Source organism: Ruditapes philippinarum, unplaced genomic scaffold (genome assembly GCF_026571515.1).
Source record: "Ruditapes philippinarum isolate M1 unplaced genomic scaffold, ASM2657151v2 ctg918_1_1_1_1, whole genome shotgun sequence".
In the NCBI taxonomy this organism is placed as follows: domain Eukaryota; kingdom Metazoa; phylum Mollusca; class Bivalvia; order Venerida; family Veneridae; genus Ruditapes; species Ruditapes philippinarum.
In genome coordinates, this window is record NW_026863899.1 from 1 (window position 1) to 10,568 (window position 10,568).

The 10,568-nt window shown below is 34.6% G+C and overlaps 1 protein-coding gene across 1 annotated transcript; it reads left to right on the forward strand.

The window, feature by feature from the left end:
- Window positions 1-538: 538 nt before the first annotated feature.
- On the forward strand, window positions 539-10,055 carry LOC132723734 (uncharacterized). The gene is made up of 3 exons (XM_060708499.1): window positions 539-684; window positions 1,206-1,347; window positions 4,655-10,055. Exons 1-3 carry the CDS (start codon window positions 610-612, stop codon window positions 5,740-5,742), a joined length of 1,305 nt encoding a protein of 434 aa, XP_060564482.1. The 5' UTR covers window positions 539-609; the 3' UTR covers window positions 5,743-10,055.
- Window positions 10,056-10,568: the final 513 nt, after the last annotated feature.

The window sequence follows — 10,568 nt, forward strand, 5'->3', positions numbered from 1 at the left end:
CGGGAAAAAAAAAAACTAATGTAAAAAAGTATTTTATCCTTCTTCTTAATTCTTATATCTTCATCATTTCTAAAGCAGTATTGCGGGGGTATTAATCACATTTAGTGATAGTTCTAGTTAATTTAGCAAGGCTTTTATGTGGCTATTTTGCTTTATGTGGCTAAAAAGAACAATAGGGAGAACAAGTGAGTAGCCTCATTAGTATGTCCATCTGTCCGTCCGTCACAAAACTTGTCTGGACTTCTTAGAAACTACTGGTGCAATTTCATCCAACCTTTACAGGAATTATCATTACCATGTCTAGCTGTGCATTACGTGGCATTTTCATATTAACTTTAAAATTTTAGGTTCTCCTCAAAGACCAAGGAATCCTATGCCATATTTCATGTTAACTTTAAAATTTTAGGTTCACCACAAAGACCAAGGAATCCTGTGCCATATTTCATGTTAACTTTAAAATTTTAGGTTCTCCTCAAAGACCAAGGAATCCTGTGCCATATTTCATGTTAACTTTAAAATTTTACGTTCTCCTCAAAGACCAAGGAATCCTGTGCCATATTTCATGTTAACTTTAAAATTTTAGGTTCTCCTCAAAGACCAAGAAAGCCTATGTCAGGCCCACCAATAAAACAACCATTAGGACCACAAGCTATTGGCAAAATCAAGTCCAAACAACAGAATAAGGTGAGTTATGTCAAACCAAAGTACTGTTATCTGATTGATGAACTACTTTCTGTGATGAACTACTTTCTGTGATGAATTACTTTCTGATCAATTCTTGACAATTGTTGCATTTATAAATATCAAGCATTTTTCATTACGGATATCTCTGGTATATGCTGTGAGTCATTTTTCTTGACTAAATTTTAAAATTATAACGGGCTAGTTTCTTATCTTTCATGATACTGTAGAAGTTTTGCTGTCAAGTTCATATTTACTTGCTTAAATTCTGCTTTCTAGTGTGTAACTGAGTCCTGGATTTATAGCTTTATCAGACCTTTTTGTGAAGTTATAAGTTACCATATGAACCTAGCTTGAAATAAAGTCCATTTAATACGGTAAAGGTAATAAACTCAGGTTCTATTATGGCTTATGTATCAATGATCACTTTATGCTGTAAAGTAGTTATAACTTTTTTTGAAGTTATATAGCAATTTAGGACAAATACAGGTTTTTTTTTCAAATCCCTGTTTTATTTTATGTAGATTACAAGAATCGGGCTGCCAACCAATGTAACTCACATGGGTCATGCCAAATCACCCGAAGAGGCTGCGGCTCTTATAGAAAAGCTCCTTCAGTCTGGAGGGGCTGATATGAAAGGGACGTTACCGGCCCCTTTAAAACCAGGTGAGTCTCGTTCCGTATATACATTTTTATGACCCCATTTCCTATGGGGGAGTGGGGCATATAGATTTGCCCTTGACTGTGTATCTTGTCATGCTGTCCATCCATATATCTATACACTGATATAACAGAAGACTGTGGGGGCATCCATGTGATAGGGACACATTTCTAGTTATTGTGTTATTCTTCTTACCCTACTGGCGTGCGAACAGTTCCCGTACAGAAGCAGTACCGGTATTTTTTCGTTTGAACGTTAGATTTTTACTTGCTTTTATCAAAAATTGATATCAAATCAAGCAGATGCATAAACGAGACAAAATCTAAGTGTCAGTACAACAGTACATGTAAAAAGTTTTCATCTTAAATCACGTTCACCTGTGCGTTGTTAAAACGTGACCTTGCTAATTTTTAGGGGATTCCGTCCTTGCGAGCATGCGCAAAAATACTTACATATTAAAGGGTTAAAGGGTTTTCTAATAATACCACCAGTGAACAGATAAGTAGGCAATGCACTGTAAACCTGTTTAATTATCAGAATTTTTACCTATGTTATTATATTAAATAATTTCATGACTTTAATGAGTAAAATAATATGCATACAAGCACGCCATTGCATGTGATTATGTTGGGGTTTCAGTACGGGGTAATGTATATATACCAGCGTTTAGTCTTAAATTACACCTACCTACTTCTGGGAAAATGGTCTCTTCAACAATTATAAATGAAAAATAGGTCTGATATAACAACATATTAAAATTATAATGGGTTATATTATTTGTACGGGAACTACTTCTCTTCATACAAAATAATGGATAATTTTGGTACCCTATATGAGGCCTGATAACGAAGAGTTATTCTATGTTTAGAACATGATGGAATTTCCATAATATGTGTGATGAACCAAATATTGATGTGTAACATCAATATTCTGGTGCTTTGGCGTAATAAAAATTATTTTTAAAGTAACTAAGATTTTCGTATGGGAACTGCTGGCATGCCAGTAGGGGTTAATGTTTGTAAGTTTACTTTCTTTCAAAATGCACCCCACAATTGTCGATTTGTCAGTCCGTCCAGCTATGTTATGTAAGGATGATGGTTTTAAGGCTTGCCTCTGCTTGAAATGATTGTATTTCAGCATCATTGAGTCTTCTTTTTAATCTTTTATATCTGTCATATACATGTTTGTGTGAACTAGAATGTTCCATTGAAGCAAACGGTTACAGTTGATACATATGAAAACAATTTCCCTTTCTTCAGCTTATTTTCTGATAATTTTGTTATTGTAAATTATGTTGATTTTCTGCAACTTTTTAGCTCACCTGTCACAAAGTGACAGGGTAAGCTTTTGTGATCGCTTTTCGTCCGGGGTCCGGCCGTCGTCCGTCCGTCGTCCGTCAGTCCGTAAACTTTTGCTTTAAATGACATCTCCTCATAAACCACTGAGCCAATTTCATCCAAACTTCACAGGAATGTTCATTTGGTGGTCACCTTTAAAAATTGTTCAAAGAATTTAATTCCATGCAGAACTCTGGTTGCCATGGCAACCAAAAGAAAAAACTTTAAATATCTTCTTTTAAAAAACCATAAGAGCTAGAGCTTAGATATTTGGCATGAAACATCTTCTAGTAAGTGTCTACCAAGTTTGTTCAAATAAAAGCCCTGGGGTCAAAATTGGCCCCGCCCCTGGGGGTCATTGATTTTCCCTATATGCATATAGTAAAAACTTAAAAAATCTTCTTTTAAAGAACCGTAAGAGCTAGAGCTTAGATATTTGGCATGAAACATCTTCTAGTGAATGTCTACCAAGTTTGTTCAAATAAAAGCCCTGGGGTCAAAATTGGCCCCGACCCAGGGGGTCATTGATTTTCCCTATATGCATATAGTAAAAACTTAAAAAAATCTTCTTTTAAAGAACCCAAAGAGCTAGAGCTAAGATATTAAGCATGAAACATCTTCTAGTGAGTGTCTACCTAGTTTGTTCAAATTAAAGCCCTGGGGTCAAAATTGGCCCCGCCCCGGGGGTCATTGATTTTCCCTATATGCATATAGTAAAAACTTAAAAAATCTTCTTTTAAAGAACCATAAGAGCTAGAGCTTAGATATTTGGCATGAAACATCTTCTAGTGAATGTCTACCAAGTTTGTTCAAATAAAAGCCCTGGGGTCAAAATTAACCCCGCACCAGGGGGTCATAGATTTTCCCTATATGCATATAGTAAAAACTTAAAAAAAATTCTTTTAAAGAACCCAAAGAGCAAGAGCTAAGATATTAAGCATGAAACATCTTCTAGTGAGTGTCTACCAAGTTTGTTCAAATATAAGCCCTGGGTTCAAAATTGACCCTGCCCCAGGGGGTCATAGATTTTCCCTATATGCATATAGTAAAAACTTAAAAAATTTCTTTTAAAGAACCCAAAGAGCTAGAGCTAAGATATTTAGCATGAAACATCTTCTAATGAGTGTCTACCAAGTTTGTTCAAATAAAAGCTCTGGGGTCAAAATTGGCCCCGCCCCAGGGGGTCATTGATTTTCCCAATATGCATATAGTAAAAACTTAAAAAATCTTCTTTTAAAGAACTCAAAGAGCTAGAGCTAAGATATTTAGCATGAAACATGTTCTAATGGGTGTCTACCAAGTATGTTCAAATAAAAGCCCTGGGGTCAAAACTGGCCCCGCCCGGGGTGGGGGTCATTGATTTTCCTTATATGTGTATAGCAAAAACTTAAAAATCTTCTTTGGAAAAACCCAAATAGCTAGAGTTTAGATATTAAGGATGAAACATCTTTAAGTAAATATCTACAAAGTTTGTTAAAATAAACGTCCCGGGGGTCAAAACTGGCCCTGCCCCAGGGGTGACATTGTTTTTAACTATATGTGTATAGTAAAAACTTTAGAAATCTTCTTTTAAAAATGCCAATGAGCTAGAACTTAGATGTTTAGCATGAAACATCTTCTTATGGGTGTCTACCAAGTCTGTTCAAATAAACAAATAAAAGCCCTTGGGTAAAAATTGGCCCGGGGATGGGGGGCCTATATACAGGTGAGCGACCACAGGGCCATCATGGCCCTCTTGTTTAATATTTACACTTGTAAAGTGAAATTCATGTAAATTGTCATGATGAACCAGAGTACCTAACAATGTTAGACAGGGTCACTTTATGATTGAATAGAATACACATAATTATGATGGAATTTCTTGTCATCAAAACTTGATATGACTGCTATATACAGTATTAGGTAATATATAAGTGACTTGTAAATACAGGTTATACTGTTCCAGAATTTTATGTTTTCTTGCTTGTTATTTCAGGCTTGAAGCCAAATCAATCTAACATTCCAAAAAGTAAAACCTCAGATGACATTCCATTATCAGCAGACACAGTCCTCCAACCTCCACAAGGCATGCAACGTGTTCAAAGTGCTGAAAACATTACTACAGCTAGTTCACAACCAGTTCCTGCATTAAGGAAGGATAGCTTGGAAGGGAAGGAAGCTGATGAAGAATCAAAACCAAGACCTGCCCCAAGGCGAAATATTCAGAGTTGTTACATTGAATCAAATAGTGGATTATCATCCGCAGGGCCGACCACAGCCCCGCCCCCTGTTGTTCCAAGACCACAGTCTATGATAGATAGAGGCACGTTACCAGCTGTGCCAAAAGCTTTACCAGAGACTAGTCAGAATTATTACTCCAGTGTTGTTGATCATAGTAAAATTGATGCGGAGAAAGGACAAATATTACTGAATGGGTCTAATAAAAGTGAAACTGTTTACGAGCCAACAGAATATGAAACTATATGGGGTGCAAAAACAACTAATGTTGGAGTGGTAGCCCCAGCCCCGCCAGCTGTTCCTAAAAGAAGAGATTTGGCACCGGAAGGAGAGTCGCTTTTAGATAAACCTATGTCACCAAATGCTAAAGAAACCAAGCCGGACCCATTTGATACCAGTGCAATATCTCAAATGCTTCCAACTAGTATTCCTTTAATGCCAACTCAACCTGCTGTTATAAACACAGATACATCGAATTACAATATGCCAGCCGTTCCTCCTCGGCCAGTGAATGATAACGCCCTAAAAACAAACGCTGTGTTTAATGAATTTGACAGTTTAAGCAACAATTTTACACCAAGTGAAGGGGCACCTTCACATCCACCCCCTTCTTTACCTATGTCCAGGCCCCAGGGTATGCCACCCCCACCTCCCCCAAGAAATGACTCAAATATGTGCAATACTGAACCAATGGCATCAGCCCCTCTTTCAGCTCCGCCCCCTGTACCCGCTAGACCGCCCACTGATATACCATTTACCAATCAGGGTGCAGTACCATTAGATATGCCTCCTGTACCAGCAAGACCTGCCCCTCCTCCTCCTGTACCCAAAAGACCTACAGCATAATTCCTCTCTTTGTTTACAAATCACTGATTATACAGGTGAAAATAATACGTATTAATATTGAAAACATTCTGATGCTTATAGAATATTGTCGTTATTCATTAGTCTGAAACTCTTGAAGATGAAGTTTAAAAAGTGACCAATGAGAGGGAGGCACAATCTAGTCTCGATTTTGAGTTTAATTATGTAGTCCTATGATTTTCGTTACTCATAAATGTTTAGCATTTTTTCTTGTTCAGTTATTGGCTATGATTTAGATTAAAGAAAGTGTATCATATATATTTCACATATCCCCTGCACTACCTTTTTTATATCAATTATATGACCTCCGACTCAAATGAGGTGAAATCAATATACATGTATATGCATTTTTTAGCTTCTGAAAAGTAATTATAGAGATTATAGAATATTCATTTTTGAAAAGGAGGGTCATCAAAAAATATTCTATGTCCATTCTTTATTTATATCCATATAAATCATTTTTGCAGTGAACCTTAAAGGGTATAAAGCTACCCGGTATACATGGCAAAAGAAAAAAGCATTTCAAAAATTGTTCAGTTCCTATGTTGTTTTTACCAGGACATAATCATCTCCGGGACGTCTTTGGGACAGACACCTTATTTCCGGGACTTTCCCGGATGTCCGGGGCGTTATAGCATGTATGATGTTACAGTTTATAAAATTTTATAAAAAAATACTTCTTTAGCTTTATACCTTTAAAAGATGTAGTGTTATACATATGTAGTTAGTTTTAATATACCATGTGATCAAATCAGTACATAATGTATTTGAAATACATACATATAGTTATTTTTAGCTTGTGATGCTTTACCTTTAACTCGATATAGATTATGCAAGTTGCCAAAGTTACTAATATAATCAACCAATATAAGCTGGGTCATATTAGCCTGCATAGTTACTAATATAAGCAATCAGTGACAGTAAGTGTGCACATCATGCAGTCAGAGCATATTATAATACTGCATGTTTGTAACGTCACATTTCATTGGATAATCATGACATTTATATAGTTTTATATACACGGCTGATGTCAATTTATTAAGAAATTTCACTTTTTTCTCTAAAAAGGGAAGTTTGCAGTATTAAAGATTTGTTGTAAATATCCATGACAGGTTATATGGCCGAATACACTGAACAAAAGTTCTAACCGATCACCCTGAGTTTTCGCTTATATATGAAAAAGAATAATACCAATAGATCCGACTTTTATTTTATTTCGAAGACTATGAACACATTGATAATAATAAAATTATAAAATTTTCTATTATTTAAATAATACTTTATCGATATTTTTAAAAAAATATTTTTATGAACAGCCACTCACCTGTCTGATAGAGGCTCCAGCATTCAACATTCCAACTGCTACGGCACGATCCTGCATCGACATTCGTGCCATGTTTTATGTTTTTTCACTTATAAAGTTAACAAGGATTTATGCAATGTAAAATTTAATACTCACCACGCTCTGCACGAACATTTCGTGCCAAAATGTGTAAACCGCGCCCTGTCTCTCGCATGAGTGCATGGAACCGTATTAAATTATTTTTCTTTCCACAAATCGGTAGAACATGACACAAAAATCATCTCTGCAAAATTTTATAAGGATCTATTGACCCGTTATAAAATAATCAAAATTTAAAAAGTGATCGGTTAGAACTTTTGTTAAGTGTATACTAGTAAATGGTTGTTTGCAATATAGTCCTCTCTTAGTGGCTCGGGTTATATTTACAAACAAACGTTTATATAGGGCCATATAACCTGTCAACAATCTTTATAACTTATGATATATACTGTTGGGTATTCAATATTTGCTCTTTTAATCTTGGAGTCCATGAAGAAATGTAAGACAACAAAAGATGGCTTCAAATTTATGAAAAGACATAAAAATATAAAGAAGTATTAAGTAATTTGTAATTATTGGTTTCTGTAAAATTGTCCTAGATTTCACCAAAGTCACTTGTGTGGTTTTGGCATTTGTTTGGTTTTTTTGCTTCAATTTTTTTCTTCTTATGTTTTTCTGTGTTATTTTATCTGGGTTTTTTGGGGTAGAATAAATAAGTGTGCATAGAAGATAATATATTTTAAGCTTTTATTTTGTTTAATATTTTATTTTCAACCTTCTTAAAAAAAGTTTTGCAAAAGATTTGTTATTTAAATGTACTTGAGTTCATTCTATTCCATTTGTGCATTTAGCCAAGTTGTTTGCGTGTTGTTGTTTTTTTTGACAAATTTATTTTAAATTTACATTTATTTTCAGTACTACATACATGTTTCTCTTGAACTATTCACAGGCACTTATAAATAATAATGTTCATAAGATCTTTTTGAAAAGTTTGCTAACTAGAGTCTCATATGATTTGAAGCTTTTTTATGTTACAATGCTTTACAAAATGTGACAATCATTTTCAAGATTTTAGACTAATCCAGTATACAGGGGTAGTATCAGTAAATTGTAGCCCGACTTCCCCCCACCACTTGGGTATATATTTGATCTATTCCGGGGATGGTTGTGCCAAGGTTACAATGGACTTGTGCATGATGTGACATTTATAAAGGTTAATTATCATCGTGAATAACATGGCACTCCGCAGGGATACACACATGTACATGTATTCTGAAAATTTTAGTCTTGTTTTTTTATCATCTTTTTTTTTATCATTGAATTTACTGTTAGAATAGCTAAGATTCTATATAAAAATTGATAAAAATTGTATGTAAAATGAAGTTTGTTACATTTGTTACTTTTTGCTAAGAAAGATCAGTTGTTGACACTGATGTAACTTACATGATAACTGAAAAACCCATTGCAACAATAATGACCTACTAGTGTCATGTATTTAGAACTAGGCTTGACAGATTCTATACTATTGGCTGAATTGAATAGCTTCTTACTTAAAAGAGTGCATGAATGTTAATATGAAAACCCCTCACATTTACAGTTGACTGTTCCAAAGTCGGATTAATCTATTATACAAATTTAGCATGGCAAACATCAAGATAATTGTAGGGATATACTATTTGGTCCGGTTGCTTCCGTATCCAGGTCTCTGCTGGTCTATTTTGATTGGCTAATACTGGAGACCAGAGAGTAGAATCATACTTATTGGCGTCTGTACCAATCTTCAAATGAGCGAATGAACTTGAATATCCTCTATATAATCCAAATGCTTGTTCTATACAACATTTGGTATTAAAGACAAAATTGTGGCAACCAATAAAATTCAGCTGTGAAAAGTTCAGTATTAAATATGTGAATGATTCTAGCAAAAGGCGTAGAAAATTTACTGTTACTGTTTATTTTTGTCTCCATTGTTTTTTGTTAAACGTGATTTCACTGGTCAATATTTTACACACCTATATGCTGTATGTTGATGCAAAATTGATTCATTTTACCAAACTTTAATTAAATGTTAATTAACCGTTGGTATCCGACAAATGCTTCTAGCTTAAACTACCATTAACTTTTTGTGCCAAGTTGAAGACAATTTTACATAGCCTATGATAAGTACCTTTTACCCAACTTTAATTACATGTTAATAAACTGTTCTGACAATGCTTCTAGTTTAAACTACCATAAACTTTCTGTGCCATTTTCTTAAAGTTGAAGACAATGTTACATAGTCTATGATAAGTACCTTTGATTAATTACTGCTGAAACCTTGAAATACTCATAATTATTTTATTAAACATATCATTAAATTCGTTGTAACAACTGCAAAAACCTGGATTTTACATTTTAACAGAATAACATTTGTTTTATTTATTGCTTTGCCAACTTAATAAAATAGAAGTAACTTTTTTCTTAAAAGGTACAAACCACTTTAAATAAAAGATAATAAAATAAACAAATGTATGAATTTACAATGATGAAAATTTAGATTACTGTGTATTATCGAAAAATATGAATTATGTTATAATTATCATTGTAGAACTATACATTGATATTGTACATTATCACTGTAGATCTATACATTAAATGATATTGTACATTATCACTGTAGATCTATACATTAAATGATATTGTACATTATCACTGTAGATCTATACATTAAATGATATTGTACATTATCACTGTAGATCTATACATTAAATGATTTTGTACATTATTACTGTAGCTCTATATATTGATATCAATATTGTACACACTGCATTGTATGTTGAGGTTTGTTGTATGGTTTATATTGTTGTTATAGAACAGTTAAGTTTATATAGTTATGTGATAATGGTTGTTGTGATACAGAACAATGTAATATGGCTGTTAGAGACACAAAAAAAATAAATGTTTATTATGATATTACATTGTCCTTTGGTTTCTTGTTCCTGTTGTTATCTCAAGTTTTAAATGCATGTAGCCTTTGTGGTGGAGAGGTTCCTCTGTGGTAGAATGGTTCCCCTGTGGCAGAACGGTTCCTCTGCAGCAAAATGATTCCTCTTCTACAAAGTGGTTCCTCTGTGACAGAGTGGTTCTACTGTGACAGAATGGTTCCTCTGTGGTAGAATGGTTCCTCTGTGACAGAATGGTTCCTCTGTTACAGAGTGGTTCCTCTGTGGCAGAATGGTTCCTCTGTGGCAGAATGGTTCCCCTGTGACAGAATGGTTCCTCTGTTACAGAGTGGTTCCTCTGTGGCAGAATGGTTCCCCTGTGACAGAATGGTTCCTCTGTTACAGAGTGGTTCCTCTGTGGCAGAATGGTTCCTCTGTTACAGGGTGGTTCTGTGTGGCAGAGTGGTTCCTCTGTGACAGAACGGTTCCTCTGTGACAGAATGGTTCCTCTGTGACAGAATGGTTCCTCTGTGACAGAACGGTTC